Genomic DNA, 23,456 nt, shown 5'->3' on the forward strand with positions numbered 1-23,456 from the left:
GCAATTCACTATCGGCAACAAAACACACCAATCTTTCGTCAACTTTCCGACCCATTTCGATCGGTAGCAACAGTTTCACAAGAATCAATGCCCTTGGTCTACGCCTTCCCTTCCTACACAAAACTCTCCCTAGTTCTTCCCCGTTTTTTTCCTTCTCACCCCCTAGTCACACTATCCTCCCACAAAAGCCTTGCAATTCCATTGATTAAATCTGCTTTCGCTTTTGATTGCACACGACAAAGTGTGCCCGTGGTTATAATAAGGTCAGCCCGGTACATGGAGGAGGACATCGGCCAACGTTCTGGCGGGTTACGATTTCACTCGCTGAAATTTCCCCCTCCCACTAGCTCCCGCTCTCTTTCTCTACCACCACATCTTCTCGTCTTGGGCCACCCAACCGCCCCGCGTCCCGGATGGTTCCTCAAAAACTGATGCCATCAGCAGTGTTACGGCGGGTCTCATTTCTTTGCGCGTTACGTGTGTTTGTGTGTTGCATTTCTTCCCCGTCGGTATCCTTCCCCGTTCCTCTAATGTCCACCAACGATCAGACACTACCCTATCGCACGGCTATTGGTTACGCTTATGTGGTGGACACACGAACGCCGACGTGTGGCCGGTGAGTGGGAAAGTGCTGTTCTGGCATGTACCGCTCGCTCGGTGGTTTGGAGGTTCGCACAACATACCGCCGACGCTGGCGATCGTCGGCGCTGGCGCACCCGACAGCCCCCTGCCCGGGAATGTCCGAAAAAAACAGAAAACAAAAAACTTCCGACGTCAGCAGAGTCAGAGCCGGTGCAGGGACGTTTGTTTCCCTTCGCCTGCATGGGTAAGACTACACTGCCGGAGGATACACTGTGTGTCGTGGGACGTTATATTATGCGTCGGTCAGGTGAGCGACAGTATAAAGGTTGACACTTACAATAGCCAGTTGCAGTGGAGAATTCAGCAAAGGAATCAAAATTCTTTACAAGACTATTTCTTCCATTCATAAATTCTTAACGAACGCTCGCTGTGAGATTCTAGCCACCTTGACAGGTGTCCGTGTTCAACTCACCAAGTCAAGACACTGCGGAAGCGTACCAATTCATCAATTTCGTACGTGTTAACGATCTGCTAGACAAGATCGGCAGACCTCCAACAACATCGGCAAACCCGCCCGAACTCGGTGACTGGGATGAGACCCAGGACCGACCGCGCGACTCTAGTCTCACGTGCAGCATACAACAAACCAGTCAAGATCTCGACCAAAAACCGTCCAGAACGCAACGTTGCGGTTTAGGACGCCTGGCTGGCTGACGCGTCTTGAGCGGGTTCGCGCCCCAGGCCCAATCAAACCAGTTTCGGACAAAGCGGAAGACGTAAATGGCAAACTTTAAAACGGAACCGAACGCACCGTGTGTTCGGTGACATCGGGCCCAACAACGGGTGCCGTTCGGTTGAATCTCGCATAGTCGTCTAAAACTCACCGGCACACAATGCGCCCTTTTCTCGATTAAGCGCACATATATTGAAGATCGGAAGAACATTTCAACTATTATTTTACGGACGGCCACTTACCTTCGTAGGGATGTCTCTGGTCCCGAGAGCTTCACACAGCAAACGGTGAGTTACCGGGCCGGATATTCACCAGCTCCCACGTAAAATCACTCACGCACGTGATAAACAGCTAGCGCTAGCACATACACATCTGCGTAAGGCTCGATTCGATCAGGCGGTCGATATTCAACACACGAAAACTGACAACGTATCGCATTCTAGCAGAGATACCCTGTTCATTCAGAGGTAAGTTGACGTTCGTTCGCGCCAAGAACAAACAGTGATGATGATGATGATGATGATGTTGGGGACCTATCGCATACACATACCACACCACACACCATGCTACTTTTCACCGTTTGGGATCCATGCGCTGAACCAGATACCGGGTGCGACACGTTCGCAACACCTTCGCTAGACCGGCGACCAGCACTATTCTGACTCCGCCGCTTTCTTCCGTGGGGTACACCGCGTACACCCAATCACACAAATACGTGCACACACGCACTAACACGCAACAAGATCATTCACCGATCTTGGATCTTGGCGTTGATGATCTTGGGCGAAATCTTTCCGTTTTCCACCGACAAAACACTGACACTCCGCTCGTCTACTTCTCTGTGATCGCTTCACTTTTTTTTTTGTCGTAGCGCTCTATTACAACTGCTCGGTGCACCCGAAACGGACCACGGGTAACAACCTTGGCAAGGCCAACGTGCCCCGCATTCGCAGGTGTTGGCTGCCCCCGAACGCTCAGGCACGCACCGGGTGAGTACAGGACACGGGGATTTCGCGAGGCCTACGATCGTGCCCGAACGCTCAGCAGCATCCAGCGAACGGTGCGGCTCCACTGGCAAACATCGAACAGCAGGGTTGATCTGCCGGAAAGGCTAAAGGACGATCCTTCCGGGCCGACGTGTATATCACCTCGCCTTATGTTTGCTAAAAACACCCGGTTTTTTCTCTTCTTTTCTCTTCGGTTTGTGCACCAAACGCAGCTACCAACCGGCTCTATTCGACGATGAGCACCGCGAGAGTCACAACCGTTCCGGCACGCGAACGAGCATGAACTGCTGGGCGCGACACGCAAAGATCTATCGCGAACGTACGCGACGGTGTGCGCCAAACCGTGCCGAGAGAGCGAACGCAAGCGGTTCTCCGACTGCCGAATGATTGCCGGGCAGAACGGCTGTCGTGACTGAATGGGTCAAAAGCTTCGACCGTACGCCATGCTGGTTGCGGGAGCTGTACGCACACGGAGAGTTTTTCGGCCAGCGTAAAGCGCCGTTCGTAAAGAGATGATTTTTCTTCTGTCTGCAGCTGCTCCCTGATGAGGGGGGGGGGGGGAGCCCAACTATGGGTAAGATCCGTGCCCCGAGGACGTTTAAAAATGAGAGAGCGAGGCTGTAAGTAAAGGATGAATTAAGTTAAAAAATGGATTACCGAAAAATGTTTAGTGGCAAGGTTCCAACTACTAATTGGCGGTTAATTTTATGTTAGTACGTACGGCAAAAAAATTAGTTGAGTACTCTTTGTAAAACGGTCCTCTTCGGATGCTGGATGCTGTGGAACGAGAAATAAATACGATAATGTTAAAACTAAGCCAAATGATGTATGTTGCTTGGTAAACTATTTTCTCACAGTTTACTACGATCAAAGAGGATTTTTTAATAAATTTTTTGTATGAAAATAGATCGCATTAAAATTAAAATTATGGTGATATATTTGCACTAAACGCTTCTAAAAATTGATCCCAAGCGATAACTGGAATGTTTTCTAAGAAAAATATGGAAACAATTAACCACCTATTAAGAATACTGTAGAGAAGAACTGATATATGCAAGAGCGCAATTTTTTTTGTCAATATACCAGAACTATTTGCGGGGCGGTCCGGTGGCCAAGGCGATAACCGGAGTTCAAATCCCATCCAGATTGCCTCCCCGTAAGTAGGGCTGACTACTTTTTTACGGGTACAATCAAAGTCGCAGAAAGCCAGAAATGGCAGACCAAGACCTCTCGAGGTTGTAGTGCCAGGGAAGAAGAAGAACTTTTTACTCCTATATTTTCTATTTAGTTGGATAAGGAAAATAAGAAATATTATTTATGAGGAAATTTTTATGGTTTAATCAATTTTCTTTCTACTAAAGGATGAGATGCACTATGAAAATCGGCTACCCGAAGTCGGTAATCATTTTATCCACAATTTTGGTCCTATGCTTCGAACTAGAATGTATATAAAAAAATTTAGCCAGCAATGAGTCTGTGTAAATCGGTCAAAAAAAATCAACCTGGGACTTTGGCAGTCTCAGATACCAATCCAGAGTTCTCTTTTATCAATTTTTGGAACTCTTGGCGAATTATGTTCTGCGTCCAATCTTATCTTTTAAAAGAACATGGGCTCAAAATTTAGGCGGTATGAAGAACCTTTAACAAAGCAATTATATTTGTTTCCAAACAGATCATTTAAAAAAATCTTGGAAGGCTTAAGATGTCTTATTAGTCTCAGATTTTCATTTAAGAAGGACAAATGTTATGCTAAATTTCATCAAATTTTACTCCCAACACTATCGCACTAATGTCATCAAGCAGTACGCGAGCAGGATTACTGGCCAACGGGGAGTTACGATTTAACCAACGGAGATGAAAAGAGATTCTTTTTAAAGAATTTTATTGATTTCAATGTTTCGCTTCCAGTCTCCTATTCAGGTATAAAGATGTCTACTAATGCACAATAAAGTTTCATTTTGTGTTTCGTTTTTTTAAATGTTTTTACTCTTTCTTTCTTTACAATTACATCTAAGTGGTTTAAGTTGTTTAGTGTCATCTCTGCGCACATATCCACACGCACACACACCTTTGTCTCCCGCACTGTGTTTTGTAATTAACATCACATTCCCTAAACATTTCAACCGGTTTAACTCAACCGAAAGGCTCCGTCTGCTGCTAATTTCTAAGACATCTAATATGAATCGATCGATCGAAAAAAGTCTCTCGGATGGGTGAAAATAGAAGATCTATAATTTTGTATGGAATTTAGATAACCAGGCAAGCTCGAATATATTAGATACCAATGCCTTATAACATGGGTTAACTGTGAGAACTGTTTGAGTGAACAGAGGACACAACTTAATAATAACTAAATAAACAAACAAAAAATCACACACGGAGACACGAACATATTACTTTTGTATAACGTTTAACAACAACTAAAGCACTTAGAATTATAAAAGACAGAGACAAAAAAAACCAATTCGATGGTCGGATATCATGCTAGAATAGCTGGGAAGATTATGTATAAGTTCAAGAGTTCAAGAGTAACACAGATTGACGGAAATGCGATCGAAAAGGCGCAGGATAGTTTGATTTGTTTCAGCTTTCGCCCTTCTTTCAGACGTCCGAATGCATCCGAATGCATTGTGCATTTATAGTTTAGTAATTTATAGTCCAATACTGAATCCTGACCGGAAACCGGCCGTCTCTGCAGCACTGTGCCCTTGTCTTATTACCATTTTATGTAGCACAGTTTGTTTCGTTTTTTGCTTTGCTGAGATTCTGTTCCTATACACATAAACAATCGCTCTCAGTTAGTGCTGCTTACGCTTTAGCAATGGTTCGATTGAAACTACACCAAACGGATGGTTATCCTGTGCTATGGATAAGCAACACCCATCGTGTCATCTCCCACCCTTACGTTCCTCCACCCCAAATAAAGGCAAGCTTGATACAGAAACAAAACTGTTCACGATACAAACTTACGCTGACCAATCCCGATCCAGTCGTCTTGCCAAATTTTCCTTCAGCCACCTTCTACGACGATCGGCAGCTGCCGTTACCGGCACAGTCCGGTCGCAGCCGGCTTCTCGGTTGCTGTCCGCTGGCGAGCGTTCCACCAGCTGCATTACGTGCCGCCGCATCCCCGTACTGAATACCGCTGCCGATCCGTTCCGGATCGAGTTCGCCCGTCTCGATCTTCGCCAGGATGGTTTTGGAGCACTTCAGAAACGCTTCCTCCACGTTCTCGCCCGTCTTGGCGCTCGTCTCTAGAAAGATCAGCTCATTCTCCTGGGCAAAGTTGCTCGCCTCCAGGAACGTTACCTCGCGCTCCTCTTCCAGATCTTTTTTGTTTCCCACCAGCAGAATGCAGATGTTTTGGCTGGCCAGTGTGCGCGCATCGTTCAACCAGTTCCAGAGCACGTTAAAGCTGTCGCGTGACGTTGTGTCGTACACGAGAAGGGCACCGGCTGCACCACGATAGTACGACCGGGTGACCGAGCGGAACCGTTCCTGTCCGGCTGTGTCCCAAATCTGTAGCTTGATCGATTTGCCACCGACGTTCACGATCCGCGAACCAAACTCTACGCCGATTGTGTGTGAGCTGTCCTCCTTGACTGCATCGGCCACGCACCAACAACCAAGAACCAATGCGAGAGAGTGCGAGATAGAGAGATAGAGAGAGAAAAACAAATAAATAGGACTTTGTTGTTGCTTGAACTTTCACATTTGGATGCGCCACAATCTTGTTGGGCTGCACGAAAGAACATCGCTCCACCTACTGGCTGCGATGTACACGCATTTACGCCTCACGCGTTTCGGTTCATCGCGTTTTGCTGACCTCGCTTTGCGGGTCAGCCGCTGCAAGGTTTCGTTTACTTACATTTGTTGTCGATAAAGTGGTGCAGCAGACAGGATTTGCCACTGCCCGCACGGCCAATGATGAGAAACTTGAAAAGATAATCTGGTATGCGGGAGCATTTTGTCGATTGCAGTGGAATAAGAAGCGAGGCAGCAAAAGAAAAAGGTTCAAAGTTGCATATTAATGAATCACTATTTTGTTAGTGGGCCAGAGTGCCAGAGATGCAGGCACCCCGAGAATGAGTGCGTGTAATATTTACCGTACGATTCCGACATGTTTTCTACGCTGTTGCGTCGTCACCACCGTTTAATTGTCCTTGGGCAGGAGTTTTCTGAAGCAGTAGGGCACAGGATTGTGATCTATTATCTCTACGATACGCTTTACACGCGAGAACAACGCAGGAAATACTCAATTTTTGCACAAAACGAACCTTTCGGATGGAAACATTTATTTTCTGTGTCTCTATTTTTCTACTCTTTTTGTTTTCCACTTGACGTTCCTGCTCTCGACAAAAGGTTGTGTTTATGGGGGTGAGTTGGAGGCTTAGCTGTTTTCGAAAGTTAGGACCTTTTCGAAATGGTCGGTGAAAGGCGACCGGATTTTAGTAGCAAAATAATCCAAAATATATACAAATATACAAAATATACAAATATACAATATACAAAAGAGAATTTGTCACCATTTCTATTATTGCCAAGAATTTAATGAAAGAAAATCGCATCGAAGTGGTAACGCAATTTGAAATTAATTTCCATAATTTTGCGTCGAATTGGAAGTTCGAAATAACACATTGCCAAGGTTTGTAAAGAAAAGGTATTCTCAACAGACCCGTTACTTTTTGCAGACGTTACGTCTACAAAAAAAACATTGTAAACAAAAAGCGATTTGAAAATTTGTTCTAGCTGGAGAATACTACAAAAAGGACACACATCATTGCTTAAACCTTCTAGCATTGGAACACCAATTTAGTTGTGCTATTTTATTGTGTTTTACCGTCCCCGCGATCTCCATTTCCCCCCACGATAAGAAACTGCCAAAAACGGTTTGGATAAAAGTGAAAGGTGAAACGCGTACAACGCTTAGATGAAGATCGAAAGATGTCGTGGCGTACGCAACTGGTGCTAGGCTTAGTTTTATTGTCGGTCGTGCCATTCGAGGCAAAAAATGTGTTGCTACTGTTAGGTAAGTAAAATGGAATCATTGAAAGTGCCAAATGCCCTTTGTGCAACAAACGATCTTCATTCTCTGCCGTAGCCGACGATGGGGGGTTTGAGATGGGCGCATACCGGAACCGCATCGTGCAGACGCCCTTTCTCGATGCGCTGGCAAAGGAGAGTTTGATTTTCAACAATGCTTACGCTTCGGTTAGCAGCTGTTCGCCGTCCCGAGCCGCCATACTGACGGGCATGCCAGAACACCAAAACGGCCAGTACGGTCTGCACAATGGTGTGCACAATTTCAATTCCCTCCCGAAGGTACGCAGCATCTCGTCGATTCTCGGCGAGGTCGGCATCAGGACGGGATTAATTGGCAAAAAACATGTCGGCCCGGACGAGGCCTACAAATTCGATTATGAGCGCACCGAGCAACAGTATCCGATCAATCAGGTTGGACGAAACATAACGCAAATCAAACTGTTCGTAAGAGAATTTTTGCAGCAAAGCGCAAAGTCGAACGGCAACGAATCCTTCTTTCTGATGGTGTCCTTCCACGATCCGCATCGCTGCGGCCATATTACACCCCAGTACGGAAGCTTCTGCGAGCGGTGGGGTTCGGGCGAGGAAGGAATGGGCCTGATCCCGGACTGGCATCCGATTTACTACGTTTGGGATGAGATCGACTTGCCGTACTACGTGCCGGACACGCAACCTGCACGATACGATCTAGCCGCACAGTACACAACCATCTCCCGGCTCGATCAGGGAGTTGGTCTCGTGCTGAAAGAGTTGAGCGATGCGGGGCTGGCGGAAAGCACACTTGTGGTATACACTTCCGACAATGGACCACCGATGCCTGCAGCCAGAACCAATCTGTACGATCCGGGAATGGCTGAACCGATGTTTATACGATCGCCGGACAAGGGCGCCCGCCGGAACGAGGTGACCTACTCGATGACCAGCCATCTCGATCTTGTCCCGACAATACTCGAATGGTTTAACGTCAGCCACCCGCAACCACTTACCGGGCGTAGTTTGCTGCCGCTGTTGCTGCAGGAACCACCGAATCCTGCGGCGGATGATGCCGTGTTTGCAAGTCAAACATTCCACGAAATTACGATGACCTATCCGATGAGGGCAATACGCACAAAGCGCTACAAGCTGATTCACAACCTCAACTACCAGCTACCCTTCCCGATCGATCAGGACTTCTACGTTTCGCCAACGTTCCAGGATATGCTGAATCGTACCGTTGCCAAACAACCGCTTCCATGGTACAAAACGCTCCGTTCGTACTATCAGCGTCCGGAATGGGAACTCTACGATCTGAAGATGGATCCAACCGAATCGAGAAATCTGTTCGGTAAGGCCAGCATGAAGGGCACGTTCGAAAAGTTAAGCAGCCGGTTGCAAAAGTGGCTCGAAATGACCGACGATCCGTTCCGCTGCTATCCGGACGGTGTGCTGCAGGATACCGGGGCGTATCTCAATAACCCCACCTGTCTTCCCTTGGGACATTAGCAAGCATACACGTTGGAAGTTGTTTAACGCAAACAAAATATTAACGTTAGCTGCATTTGCATTTCGCTCTTCTAATACAACATAAAATACTCCGAATAAAAAAAAAAACACATCGTACACTAAATCTTCTTCTTCTTTTTGTCGAGGTATTACCACGGTACCACATAGGAATCCAAACTTAGGCTTTCCTTAGTTACTCCGTGGTTGAGGCTTATTACCACTACCCCTAGTGATTTATGGACCGGCTGCTGAGGCCATATGTCCTGATGTTCTATGGTTGTTACAATTGTTCTGTTCTGTTTTTCCGTCTCTCGGTTGTGGGAAGGTTCGTGTTTTGCTTTATGACGTTCTTGTGTGCGTGACTGTTCTTTGCATTTATATCACAGGATTGAGCGATTGTGATTTCGATTTATGTTTCATGTAGCTATGTAATTCAGAACTTTATCCTATTGTCTTTTATGAATTTGATTATTTTAATCAATCCTAATGAGTCTTTTCTTTTCCATGTTTTTTTGAACGCTACTTCGTTGATGTGGGTTGTTTTTCTTCGTTCTAAGGCATATCTTTCGCAATGGAAGACCCTATGCTTGGCCGTGTCCGGCACATTACATGTACCGCATAGGCCGTTGTCCACTACCCTCATTTTGTGTAACCAGTAGTTACTGTGATCGTGTCCCGATATTAATCTGTTGATCATTTTTATGCCATGAGCTGGTAGTTTTAGTCGGTGATGCCACATTCTTTTCTCCATTCGAGTTTGATACTCCGCAAAAGTTTTGCCTTTGTGCTGGCTTATTTCTTTATACCACGTGTTAGCTTCCTCCTTTGCCTTGTTTTCGAAAATTGTTAGCGCGTCTTTGAGCGGTATTTTATTGTTTATGGTGTTGTTGCTTGTAATCCCTTCCTTAGCAAGCCTGTCCGCTACCTCGTTTCCCTCAATACCAACGTGGCTGGGGATCCACTGTATTCTGAGGTTCACTTTTATGCCATTGTTCAAGATTTCCGACACTATATCGTCCGTGTAAAATTCCTCCAAGGCTCCTTTGATAATGAGGCATGCCGCGCGACTATCAGTGAAAATAATTGGGCCATCTAATCGTTCCTTGATCACAAAGTCTAGAGCAAGTTTTATAGCGTACAGTTCTGTTGAGCATATGGACATAGGATTTTTCAGTCTATAGGATTGGTTTAGTAGTACTTGGCTGCCACTGATGATGTATATTCCTATACCGCAGTTTTCGTCTATCTTACTCCCATCTGTGTAGACTTGTATGGATGTGGGGGTGGTAATTGTGGTGTTAATCAAGTCAAGACTTAGCTGACGTGCTGTTGTGGGGTTATAGCGTTGTTTGCAGTTTTTTAAACCGGGTATTGAGGTGGATATCTTTATGGTACTGCTACTTTGGATAGTATTATTGAATTGGTATGTGACTATGGATTGTAGAGTTTCATTGAAGTTTAGGTAGTTTTTTTCTATTTCTGATAGTCTGACGGTTCGACGATGATTTAGCTTGGAAAATAGGGCTTTGTTAGGTGCGGAATATGCTATTGTTTTTGCTATTTGTTTGCATACGAGATATTTGGCTCGAATGTGGAAAGGTCTTTCTGCTGCTATGGCATGGAGCGTGTTGAGCGGCGTTGATCTAGTGCATCCGGTTATTCTTCTTAAGGATTGATTTAATGTGATGTTAACCCTGCGAAGTTTGTTCTTGTTTGCATTGAGGCTAAATCCTATCCCATATTCTATAGTACCTCGTACTATGGCTCGATGTACTTGCATGGCCTTTTCTGGGTTGACGTGGTTAGAATTGTTGCAAATAGTTTTAATCGGGTTTAGTCTGTTTGTTGTTTTGGCGATTTGATTGTCAAGATGCTTGTTGAATTTTAATTTGTCGTCAATCGTTAAGCCCAGGAATTTGTGTTCTTTCGTTTGCTCTATCACTTCGCCATCTACATTTACTCTGATACTGAACTTGCTGTTAGGGAAGGTCATTACTTTTGATTTGGCACTGTTGATTTCTAGATTGAGCTGGCTGAGGCGCTCTTTTAGCCATGTGATGCTTCTTTGCAACGCTGTTTCAACTGCTTTTGGTGTTATTCCGGTTTCAATAATTGCAAAGTCATCCGCATACTGCAATAATCTGATCTTACTGTTGTTTAGTTCATGGCAGCTGCTCGTGTAGATGTTAAAGAGAGTTGGTGAAAGCACATCACCTTGTGGAAGACCGTTACTAACAATCCGTTTGATTGTTTCTTTTCCCACTGTTACTTCTAGGCTTCTGTTATTCAGAAAACTTGCAACCCATGCAATATCCTCTTCAGATATCATGTCAAGTCTGAGAATTTCAAGAAGTTCCTGGGTGAGTACGCTGTTGTAAGCGTTTTTAACATCTATAAAGACTACTCCCGTGTATTTTCTTTTTGCATTGTTGTGAAGAATTTTATGAACCAGGAGGTTTACAACAGTCATCGTGGATCTATGTCTTCGGAAGCCAAATGTGGTTTCCGGAAGGATATTAAATTGCTCCAGGTGCTGTGTTATATTTTGCAGGACTGCTGAATTGACTATTTTAACCAATGTACACAGAAGTGCTATAGGCCTATAATTTTCTACACAGTTTGTGTCTTTTCCAATTTTGCCAATTGCTACTATCTTGATTTTTTTCAGTTTTTTCGGTACCCTTCCATTTTGGTACATGTTATTCAGTTCTTTGATCAGTACCAGAACCACTTCATCATTCAGCAATTTCAGGGCTTTGTATGATATACCATCAGTACCAGGTGTTGTGTTTTTTTTTATTGGCTAATATTTTTTTCCATTTCTCCAAATTCAAGATTTCGATGTCTGAAATGAATTGTGGAGCGTACTGCCATCTTGGCCTTTTCGGGCTGCTGAAGTTTAACTTTAGGAATTTTTTCGCATTTTCCGTACTTTCGGCTATTATATTAATGCCGTTATTGTTGATTGGTTTTCCATGACATTTGTTCACAAGGTCCCACAGTTCTTTGCTAGTGCTGTCCGAGTTGACCTTATCTAACCATTTTTCAAAGTTTTTCTTCTTCTCCACTTTTTTTAGGAACTTGAATTTAGCTAGGTCCTTTTTGGATTGAATCAAGTTTTCTATACTACGGTTGCGATTAAAATTTCTTCGAGCTTCGTTCTTTTTTTCCCAAGCCCTTTGGAGCTCTTTACTCCACCAGCTTTTTGGTGTGTATTCAATGGATTTGGTGTTTTGTTTCATGATTTTCTGGAGGGTATTTTTAAGGCTATCTATGGTGGTATTTTCGGTACTACTTATATCACAGATTTGTTGTTCTACTCTTACCATATTTATCACAGATCTTGTTTGTACTTTGGTAGGCTTTTTTAAGGCTATGTGAATTATTCTGTGTCCGCTGTTGCCAATGTGTTGGTTTGTGACCTTACGTTCGACATCTAGAACCATATTAGGTGTAACGATGGTTAGGTCAATGGCAGTATTTTTTTTATTTACATCAGGGTTTATAAAGGTATGTTCCTTACTATGCACCAGTACCAAATCGCTGCTATTAACTTCTTCCAGCGTGATTCTTCCCCTCATGTCACAGAAGTGGTTGCCCCACGCTGTGTGATGGGCGTTGAAATCACCCGTTATTATGGCTTTTGTGTTGTTGACCGTACGAAGTAGCAGCTTGAAATATTTGGCGAATATGTGTTTAGGTGTGGTGGGTTTCACATAGGTGCTGATTACCATTATATTCAGCCCTTTTAGTTTGATACCAGTAGATTGCATGTGTTCGTTCTTAGGGTGTACCTGTACGCTTTCTACTCGATATTTTTTATGTACAAAGATGCTACAACCACCATAGCCATCTTCTCTGTTTTGGTAAAAATGATTGTAATTATTTATTCTTGTTTTGCTTGCAGTGTGATCCACTAGCCAAGTTTCTTGCAGGCAGATCACATCAATGTTTTCGTTGCTTAAGATGTGCTTCAGCTCGTCTATGTTGTTTAGTAGTCCTTGTATGTTTGTTTGTGTTACTTTGATGTTGGTTTGTGCAGCCATTTTAATAGTAGAGTGTATCTTATACTATTTCTCTGAATCGTTTGGCTGCATACTCCTTTCTTTGTTCTTTTGTCATTGCTTTGAATGGTATATTTTCTTCATTATTTTGTGTGTTATTAATGTTATTCATAACTCCTGAGTTGGTCGAGGGGGCTATGTTTGTGGATGAGATGTTATCTTCGTCATCTGATGTGTTGATGATGATCGTTTTCGTCATGGGTGGTGTATTAATTGTTTCCTTTTCTGTGTTGTTTTTTTCTGTACTTTCTGTGCTATTTTTAGTTTTTGTATTATTATTTTCTGTTATTTTATTATTATTTTCATTATTGTTTGCTGTAATTTCTTTGTTTTCTTCGTTGTTGTGATCATTAGGTGCGGTTTGTTTGGCGAGGGTGGAAAACTAAAGAGGTGGCCAAATATGTTTTACGTTTACAACACAAAAGAAACTTTATTAGCACATTCGATAGCTGAGATGTTAGTCGTGTCGCAGAGTTCAGAATATGCAGGAAAAAGGCGCGTTTTCCATAGCGTCGCTTTTAAACGTCAAACGCGAAAAACAAAGTTCGTGCAACGGTAAATTCGTTTGACAGATGGCACAGTGGTTGTACTTTCAACACTCCTCCTCAACTAATTGTGCCATCATTCGTCGACAGTCCCAGCATTCCTGAAAACCTTCGTTGCTTTATGGTTCCCAGGGGTTTAGTGAGAACGTCAGCTAACATATCTGCCGTGGGACAGTATTCAAGCGTCAGAAGTCCTGACGCACACTGCTGCTTGACGAAATGCTCCTTCGTCTCAATATGCTTCGAGCGACGATTGGTCCGATCGGAGTTAACAAATTGAATACAACTCTGGTTGTCTTCCATAATTGTTATCGGTCCCTTCACGTGCTCGCCCATGTCGTTCAACAACCGACGAAGCCAGATCGATTCTTGTGTAGCCTCACTCAGAGCAACGTACTCCGATTCCATGGAGGATAACGTGACACTCGTCTGCTTACGGCTGGCCCAAGACACAGCTCCTCCTGCGTAGCAGAACACGTATCCTGTTGTTGACTTCCGCGTGTTGGCATCGCCGGCCCAGTCGGCATCTGAATATCCGATCAAGCCATCACCACGTCCGTCATACATCAACCGCCAATGCTTAGTTGCCTTTAAGTACCGAACGACGCGTTTGGCTGCCACCCAGTATGCTTCAGTAGGCGCACTCACTTTTCGACCGAGTATGCCCGTACTAACCGCAATATCGGGTCGCGCACACACCGATATATACAACAGACCACCAACAAGACTTCTATACTGAGTTTGATCATCCAAAGTTGCGCTCTTGTCCTGTACTTTCAAAAACCCTTCGTCCATAGGCGTTTTTGCAACTTTTGCATCACTCAAACCAAACTTATGGATTAGTTTTTCAATATAGTTTTCGAGGCTAACACTATAATCACCATTTTTCTGTTTGATTTCGAGTCCCAAGAAATAACTCACTTTTCCGAGATCAGTCATTTCAAAAAGGTCACTTAAGGTTTGGTATACAGTGTCGATAATAGTTTCATCTACACACCCTACCATTAAGTCGTCTACGTATACTAGGATGTAAACTTTCTTCCCTTTAACGACTTTTGTGTACAAACACTTATCCGCATCACTTTGCTGGAAATTCATCTTCACTAGGACACTATGCAGTTTTAGGTTCCAGCATCGTGCAGACTGCTTCAGTCCATAGATGCTTTTCTTTAGACGGCACACCAAATGTTCTTTTCCCTTCTCTGCATAGCCTGGTGGTTGTCGCATGTACAACTCTTGGTCTAGATCACCGTACAAATAGGCAGTTTTGATATCAAAATGACGAAGTGTCATTTTCAATTTGGAAGCCAGGGCAAGCAACATTCGAAGAGTCGTATAGCTGGTAACGGGAGCAAAGACCTGGTCATAGTCCTCGCCGAACTGCTGAGTATAGCCTTGAGCTACCAGACGGGCCTTATGTTTGGTTATTTCTCCAGCTGCGTTCCGCTTCAATTTGAAGACCCAGCGGCAACCTACCACTTTCCGTCCTGCAGGCAGCTCCACTAAGGCATCCCAAGTCCCATTTTCATTGTGTGATTTCAGCTCACTTTCCATTGCCGATCTCCATTCGGCATGAGCATCACAGGCCAGAGCTTCATTGAGATTTTTGGGTTCCACCGCTATTTCCGCTTTTCTTGCCGTATACGCTTCCTCTATCAAACGAATCGGTGCAATTCCCTTGGTCGCTCTAGTCGATTTACGTACAACCTCATCCAAAGGGAATGCATGAAACGAAGGTTCATTCGTCGGATCGTCTTCGGTCGCACTTTCGTACTGCGATGCATCTAAGTTCACGCTTTCTTCGATGACGATCGGTTCCTCCGATTGAGGAGGTGGAGTTGAGACAAGTGGAAATTCCACTACTCCTCCTGACGGTGTCAGCTTCGGCTTTGGCACGTTCTGTTTCTCGCACTGTTCCAAAAACTTGGCATCTCTGCTAATGGTGATTCTTTTCGTTAGCAGGTTCACAAAACGGTAAGCCTTCTGACCATCCTCATAACCAACGAACACCAATTTGTCAGCTCTTTTGTCAAGCTTTCTGCGTTTTTCTTTTGGAACGTGCACAAAAGCCTCCGATCCGAATACACGAAGATGTTCGTACGAGGGCTTCTTTCGGTACCACAGCTCAAAAGGTGTTAATGCCACTGAGGATGATGGCAAGCGATTTTGCAGGTAGCAGGCAGTCGAAATCGCTTCACCCCAGAACACCTTATCTAAGCCCGAATCTGCCAGCATGCAGCGCATCATCTCAACCAGGTACCTGTTTTTGCGCTCGGCCACTCCGTTCTGCTGCGGCGAATACGGTGCCGTTTGTTGATGTACCATGCCGTGATCTACAAAGAATTTTCGCAAAGAATTACTTCCATACTCGCCACCACCATCTGACCGAATGACCTTAGGGAAGTTACCAAACTGTGTTTTTACCAGAGCACAGTATTCTCTAATTCGATCCTCAGCATCGTACTTGTTCTGCATCAGATAGATAACCGTATAACGACTGTAGTCATCTACCATGATCATGTAGAACCGACTGCCGCGCACTGTGGGTATTTCCATTGGGCCTCCCAGGTCCGTGTGCACCAGTTCGCCAACAGCAGAAGCCCTCGAAGATGAAACCTTAGGGAAGGATTCACGGCTCATCTTGCCCTCGCAGCACGGTCCGCATACGGACTTTGCGTTACACCGGTCAATTTTCAAACCGCTTCCCATGTTGTTTTTCACAATCTTCATTACTGCTTCCGTGTCACGGTGCCCAAATCGACGATGCCACAGGTGTAGACAGGAAACTCCACAAGTAGGCTCGACGAGCATTGCATGCTCCGAATAACGCTTCAAGTGATACAGACCGCCTTGTCGTTCGCCAACTAATACCACCTTTTCACCTTTTCTAACCCGGCAGCCAGCCTTGTCAAACACAACTTCAAAACCTAAATCGGCAATTTTGCTAACCGATAGAAGGTTTGTTGTGAGCGAAGGCACGTGGCAAACGTTGTCTAGCGAAACGTTCATTCGAGCACCATTTCCATTCACCGACACCAAACTACTGCTTCCGACACCCGCCGACTTGATGACTCGTCCATTGGCCAAGGAGATAGTAGACCGCTTCGATTTGTCAATGTGGTGTAAAATAGACGTATCGTTCGTCATATGGGAAGTCGCACCCGAATCAAAGCACCATAGTCCTTTAGTTTGTGCCTTCCCAAGGAACAAACACAGACCCATACTATTGTGTTGTTTTTCTTCCACAGTGACGTTCGCTGATTCACGAACTCCTCTCTCCTTTTTGTCCGCAGCCAACTTTTTACAGTCTCTTCGGAAATGCCCGTCCTGCCTGCAGTAGTGGCACTGCATCTTCTTCTTTTTCTTTCCACTGGGTTTATTGCTAGCACCATATTTCCCAGAGTACAGAGCCTTTTCTTCATCTACGCCATTCGCACGCCGACGCCCTTCGTCCAGCAACTTCCCTTTAACAAAATCTACTGTTAGGTCAGCATCCGGCCTACTCTCCAATGCTGTTATCAGACCGTCGTAAGATTTCGGTAGACTGGACAGCATCAGGGCAACGAAGGAGAGCTCCTTCATTTCCTCACCAAGGGCTATCAGTCGGAGACGTAACGAAGTAAGTTCTTTCAGGTGCTCAGCCATGTTTCCACTTTCCGGCATCTTGGTGGCAAACATTTGGCGCATTACATGAATCTTGCTCGAAAGGGATGACCGCTCGTGATAGCCTTTCAGAGCGTCCCACATCTCTTTCGCCGTATTCGTCTGCATGACATGAATAAGCTGGCTGTCATCCAATGCCAAGCCGATCAGGGCCCTCGCCTTCTCATCGTCGGCTAGCCATTTGGCATCAGGGGCCTCCGGCTGCTCCTCCGTCACAACGTGCAGTACTTTATCACGTGACAAAAGGAGCCGCATCTTAAACTTCCAAACCGTGTAGTTCTGGTCACTCAGCTTCTCAATCGAAACATGTGTTTCCGCCATCGCGTATTCTTTCCAAACACACACACTACGGATAACACCAGGATGCTAATTCACCAAAAGTCACTTTCCTGCTACAGTAAACCGCAAAACTTTATGTTGTCCACGATGCACTGGGCCCATAACCTGTTTGGCGAGGGTGGAAAACTAAAGAGGTGGCCAAATATGTTTTACGTTTACAACACAAAAGAAACTTTATTAGCACATTCGATAGCTGAGATGTTAGTCGTGTCGCAGAGTTCAGAATATGCAGGAAAAAGGCGCGTTTTCCATAGCGTCGCTTTTAAACGTCAAACGCGAAAAACAAAGTTCGTGCAACGGTAAATTCGTTTGACAGATGGCACAGTGGTTGTACTTTCAACACGGTTTGGGTGTTTTTCTTATTGGCTGTGTATGTGGCGTAGTCTACGGTGGTATACTTCCTAGGGATGACAGGAGCAATGTTCCTGCGGATGACTCTTGCTTCGCGCATTGTTACTCTCTTTTCTACCTGTATTTTCTTGATTTCACACTCATCCTTATATATGGGGCATTCTTTGTCAAGCGTGCCATGAGCATCTCCACACTCTGCGCACTTTGCTAGGTTTTCACACTTTTCGTGGAATGGTTGGCTACATTTCGCACATTTTTTCTCTCTATAGCAGACTTTTTTTGTGTGCCCAATGCGCATACAATTCATACAACGAGTGGGTTTGGGAATGTATAATTCCACTCTTTCAGTAAAGTATCCGATATCGATCTTCCTGGGCAACACTGTGCTGTTGAAGGTGAGTATTGCCGACCTTGTATTTACTATTTTACCAACAGCATTTTTCCTCTTCATAATTTCCACCTTGGTAACTTTCTGGTCCTTTAATCCATCCAGGAGTTCTTCCTCGGTTAGAAACAAACATGGGTAAAAAGGTAAAATAGAGTCCCAAACAAAGATTTGACAGTTCGAAAATGGTCAGGGCTATTGCACACGTGATACGTGTTTTGTCAATCGGAGGGGGGATGTTTGTTTACATTTTGCATTTGGATTGTTATTGTGCAGGGAAGTGATCGTTTATTTTCCTCGACCTTTTTTAAGATTTGTGACTAATTATGCGCCTTTATTGGTTGCTGTTTGGAATTATTTCAGTTATATTCTACGATACGTTAATGATATGTCGCATACATTTAGTGAAAACGTGTTTTGGCTGCGCGTGGACACTTTTCTGCTTTGCTGCGGACCGGTTCAACTCCCGGTCGGATGTTTGTTACCGGAGGATGCAGAGGTGTCTGTTTAAAGCAACAGTGGCCGCACCGTAACCAGCGCTAGCATCTATGAAGATGCGCCTTAACAGCCGGCAATTCTATCAGTATGCGTTTCATACTGGTGTACCTGTGGTACAATGTGCAACTGATTTTTATCCGCCGCCGGAAGCAGCAGCATCCCGTTGGATGTTTGCTGCCGGATTATGGAGCAGAATATGTTAGCTCCTAGATGTTTCTTACCTTTGGCTAAACCGGAGAAGAGCCCCTGTTCTATATTAAAAGGAATCGCTGTGCTGTCGGCATGTGCACCATATCATACCATTGTATGATTGTGCACTTGCATGCAGACAAAATTTGTGTTGATAAATCTCGTGATAAATGTGATTAATTAGTAATAAGAGATGTGATCGTACACCTAACGCGGTCGTGTTTTAAACATATTTTAGTGTGACACATCCGAAACCGTTTTGGTACTTAGGCTCTAGTGGATCCGGGTGTGTTGTATTCTTTAACTTTTTAACGGATGTAACGTTATGCAATCACCGGAAAAGATCGGCGGAAGGCTATCATACAGAAAATTACGTACGATATTCATATATCTGTCCTGCTTTACAAGCCGTCTACCATGCTGATCGATTTCCTTGCAAGCTGGGCAGGTCATTCTATTTTAACATTACAGGATCGCAGTCTAACACATGGCGGTAGGTACCGGCTGCGTTAAGGTAAAAGGTTCGCGCCTTCGTCTCTGATTCTACTGGAATTTCGAACCGTTGAGCAGTTCGTACGTTAATGAAACGGACTGGATAGCTTACTGGCTCAACAACTAGCGCCTAACAGTGGACCTTGTGCTTGCTGAACTTGTGCTTGTAGCTCATAGTTGAATAAGACGGACAGCCTGTCTTTATCCATAAGACTCCTAATCATTTCTTTCCATCCATCCGAAGAATTTTTTTTATCAAAAATTGAATATACAAGTCGTTTCTGAATTCTGAAAAATATTTTTTTCATGCTCACCTGCCTGATCGTGTAACCAAATTCCATACCTAGGCACCACCTCTTGAAATAAAGACAAACGATGCCACTTCATACATTTTTCAGATTTTTTTCAATATCCACCAATGCAGTGTAGTCATGAAAACTGATGAGACTCTATAATAAAATGAAATGATAAAATAAGGTTTTATTGGAACACATAAGTGTTAGCAAACTGAAATGAAACATTGGATTGGTCTATTGAATTGAACTTTGGTTTTTCTTGTTCTCGATTTAAATTGAAAGTCTATCTATTTACCACGGTTCAATGTAAAGGTTGCTTGTTTAAAAACGAAACAAACAATTGAACTTTAATTGAATGCAGACGTATAACATTAAATAGAAGCGCATAAATGATCCCTGCTGTGTTTCTTTTATTTTTCGAACCTCACTAGCATTTTTTCCCAATCTGCTCGTTTAAGGATCCTGCTACACGTGCCGGCTTCTATTAAATTCTTTTTCGTCTTCTATTAAATAATTTTGGTTTATTGCAAAAAAACTACTCGAGTGCTCAATACATTAACATTATTCCAATTCGTTGATGTTTTACATGTAAATGCCAACTGTTGTTCATAGAGTCCAAAATATTACCCAGTATGTAAAATAAATTGTAAGATATTTAAGTAACAAAACTTGTTTGTTTAATTCATGTAGAACGGCCTGGCCGTATTGCTACAAAACGTTAATCTTATCTAGTAAAAATAAAATTAGCAATACTTCACTGGTAACTCATGGTTTCATAATATAGCAGAGGTTAATTATGTCAAACCCGATGTATGTTTAATTTTCATTTTACAGACACAATTTCTTTATTAATTAATTAATCCTGATTTAGATACCAAATCACAATACAGGGCTCATGCTGTTCCTAAGTTACATCAACGCTCTCACCATCATTCTACCAATGGGATGTACAGCCGAAAGTGACGCCAGTTGGGTCCGACCAAAAACCAAGTTATAAATTTTTATTAAAGCATGAAACATCGTCCTGAATAACTAAATCATTTACATTTTATGAAACATTGCGTGTCACAAATGTATAAAGCAAAAGAAAAACTATTCCAAGTAATTTTTGTTCCATTTTTGCGAAACCAAATCAACACATATGTACGCTCCAAAAAGTGGAATGCGAATGGTCTGATGTTTCTAACATATGAAATGTCCTGAAAGATTTTTATCCAAAGCCTTCTCAGTCGTGTTTATTCGTCGCGTATCATTCAGCCACGTGTTTACTGAGAATTTTCTGAAAGTATTTTCTACAAAATGTTAATGGTTAATCCAACCTTTTCTTCTTCCGGCAAAAAGCGCTTCCGGGTAATGTGAAAGATATTCATTAACAAATCCAAGTTTCCCAATCATTTACTCTTAGTTGTGTTATTCTAAATCCGACTCTATGCTTGGCTCCTATAGGTTGGTGGCATTTCGTGATGGGAATCGAGGTTGTTCATTAAAGACTATGTTTTCAGCAAGTATTAAGGAATTCAGTCAGTAATTTAAAATTTATACTGTCGATTAAGTGTCTGATTTAAGTTTCTACTTCAAAATTCCACGATAATAGTTCTACCGATTTTAATTTAATTTTTAGTACACCTATGGTAAGAATGAGAATAATGTTTGCTGTAGTTATTATCCCGCTAAATGTTCCGTATGTTTGCTATGCTTCTCTATGTACCACATTACCAGACGAGATACTGGGGAACTTTTTTTGTATTCTATACATGATTCTCAGGGCAAGAAGGAGTGTCCTGATTACAGCAGAAACATTGATATTCTTCCTGTATATGTATTTGAGACTTTTCTTTATTGTCTCTTATTTTTTAAGAAATGCATTCAACCCTCTCCATAAGCTATTATTTCTTAGCGTATATACAAATGCTAGTTATAATTACTTGGACGCAGAAAGGCAATGGAGTGGTTAATACTACCATGCAAATACCAAAAAAAACCCTCGAGTTCATTATTATTTCGGCATTCGGCCAGGTTGTAGTATCCATCTCTAAATATATAAATATTATTTACATGAACTGGTAAGCGGTTGAATACATGGTTTCAACCTCGAACATATGCCTTGGAAATGCAATATAACGTATATATCGGAACAAAGAAGAATTTTGATGTAAGTTATGCCTCGTTCAAACGTCAACTGATTATTTACTGACTGGTTTTTCACCGAATCATTCACAAAATGTCGTACCATATACGCGAAGCATGTCTTTACGGGTTGTTGTAATTATAAATATTGAATTCTATCCTGATTTAGTTATTCTTAATATAAATTAATTTTTAAATAGAGCTCATGTCTACGATACGTTTCATCTGACTAATCAAACTTAACAAGCATCTGTTTTTGGGAATAAAACAAAAGTTTGATGTGATAGCTAAATGTGATAGTGACGTATCGTGCTTTTTGTGGCATGCTATAATGCTATTGGTGCGGTCCGGGGGTGTGCAAGACTGACTATCATCCAGTTACCGGTAACAAAAATCATAGAAAGCTATAGAAGGCCAAATAGACGAGTAAGGAATTGTGAATTTTGGTTTAAGTTTTTACAATCGACGATTTTGTTTTAATTTTTTTAAATTTTTAATAATACATTCATTTTTATTCAACATTCATTCCAGTTTTTTATAAGACCTTCCTTATATATTTTCAAAATTGGATTTGGCATGGAAGATGCTCAAAAAGTTGGAAAAATATGGAATAATTTATTAAATTATCTTATCAATATACTTCGGGGGAGAGCCGCGGAGAAATCTAAGAATAATGTCTTGAGAGGTGTTGTAAGAAACGTGTACACTGCTTGATTTTTCTTTTTTGAGGGATCTTTATTCATATTCTAGACCCATAGCATGCATTCCATCAATTCATTCGATCGTGACCGCCTTCGGAAATGGCATGCCAGTTGCCTATAAGGTGCAAACAATCGGTTTACATGAATAGCTCAAATCAAGAATGTAGTGAGAAAATAACACAATACACTTTTATAGAAATACTTAAAAATAATTTACTGATTAAAATAGAGCAAAATACTCAGTCAATCAAAGCGAGCTAGGCACTCCACTCCTTCAATATTTGAGTCTTTTCTAGAAGCAAAACAAAAAAACCCTTAAGTTCGTATGAAGTTAGTTGTGTTTTAAAAGCTGTTAATTTTGATGAATTCCTGAAACTTTATTGCTGTATTATACTTTACTTTCTATAGGTTTAGCTTTCTGAAAATTGTTTTTGCTCTTATATGGGAGGTTTCCGATTCCGAAAGGTACTCGTGGAAATCTATATTTTTAAAATGTCAAATGATCTCTACGCTTATGTATTCATCCAAAAACAAAAATCTTTGGTTTCCATCAATTTTAGTTTTGATACATTTTAATAGTGCAAAAAAGGAATAATTAAACTGTGTGTAGAATTGTGACGTAAGTATAACAGGTGTATGTAAAAATAAAATGTTTTATGATTTTTCACAACTTTTTAATGATTTATTTTAGAACAAACAGGTGTTAGTATAACTCTTATAAGGCAATATCTGAACCACTTATCTGTCCCTTGTAAATAATATTTACATGTTTGGAGATGGATACTACAACCTACAATAATTAACCTAACACATAATTGTGAATTTGCATGGTAATTTAACCACCCCATTGTGTTTCTCATCTCAAGCGTGTATAACTTATATTTGTACACCGACAAATAAATAAAAGCTTTTCATGAATAAAAAAATAAATAATAGCTTATGAAGATGGTTTAAAGCGT

At 42.6% G+C, this 23,456-nt stretch overlaps 3 protein-coding genes across 17 annotated transcripts in view; 1 reads left to right on the plus strand and 2 right to left on the minus strand.

Moving 5' to 3' along the window:
• Window positions 1-3,146, minus strand: part of LOC118504785 (A disintegrin and metalloproteinase with thrombospondin motifs 9) — a 138,741-nt gene extending 135,595 nt beyond the window's left edge. For 13 of the 15 annotated variants that reach the window (XM_036039738.1, XM_036039740.1, XM_036039747.1 and 10 more), the window contains exon 1: window positions 1,558-3,146. The gene's annotated coding sequence lies outside the window, so the exon portion shown is untranslated. The remainder of the gene's footprint in view (window positions 1-1,557) is intronic. The other 2 variants (XM_036039737.1, XM_036039739.1) reach the window with 2 other exon arrangements.
• Window positions 3,147-4,187: 1,041 nt separating this feature from the next.
• Window positions 4,188-6,713, minus strand: LOC118505320 (ras-related protein Rab-4B). Its single transcript, XM_036040965.1, has 3 exons — window positions 6,429-6,713; window positions 6,191-6,271; window positions 4,188-5,924 (listed from the first exon to the last, which is right to left on the minus strand). The coding sequence occupies exons 1-3, from the start codon at window positions 6,442-6,444 to the stop codon at window positions 5,344-5,346; spliced, it is 678 nt and encodes a 225-aa protein (XP_035896858.1). The 5' UTR covers window positions 6,445-6,713; the 3' UTR covers window positions 4,188-5,343.
• A 291-nt stretch (window positions 6,714-7,004) lies between these two features.
• Window positions 7,005-8,972, plus strand: LOC118505319 (N-sulphoglucosamine sulphohydrolase). The gene is made up of 2 exons (XM_036040964.1): window positions 7,005-7,351; window positions 7,424-8,972. Exons 1-2 carry the CDS (start codon window positions 7,267-7,269, stop codon window positions 8,845-8,847), a joined length of 1,509 nt encoding a protein of 502 aa, XP_035896857.1. The 5' UTR covers window positions 7,005-7,266; the 3' UTR covers window positions 8,848-8,972.
• The last annotated feature ends 14,484 nt before the right edge of the window (window positions 8,973-23,456 follow it).

This window comes from Anopheles stephensi, chromosome 2 (genome assembly GCF_013141755.1).
Source record: "Anopheles stephensi strain Indian chromosome 2, UCI_ANSTEP_V1.0, whole genome shotgun sequence".
In the NCBI taxonomy this organism is placed as follows: Eukaryota; Metazoa; Arthropoda; class Insecta; order Diptera; family Culicidae; genus Anopheles; species Anopheles stephensi.

Excerpts from the sequence above, each read along its gene's own strand:
- LOC118505320 (XM_036040965.1), bottom strand. Across the intron at positions 5,925-6,190 it reads CCACTTTATCGACAACAAAT|TCAAGGAGGACAGCTCACAC; the intron begins GTAAGTAAACGA and ends TGGCCGATGCAG.
- LOC118505319 (XM_036040964.1), top strand. The coding sequence starts at position 7,267 with ATGTCGTGGCGTACGCAACTGGTGCTAGGCTTAGTTTTATTGTCGGTC. Across the intron at positions 7,352-7,423 it reads AAATGTGTTGCTACTGTTAG|CCGACGATGGGGGGTTTGAG; the intron begins GTAAGTAAAATG and ends TCTCTGCCGTAG.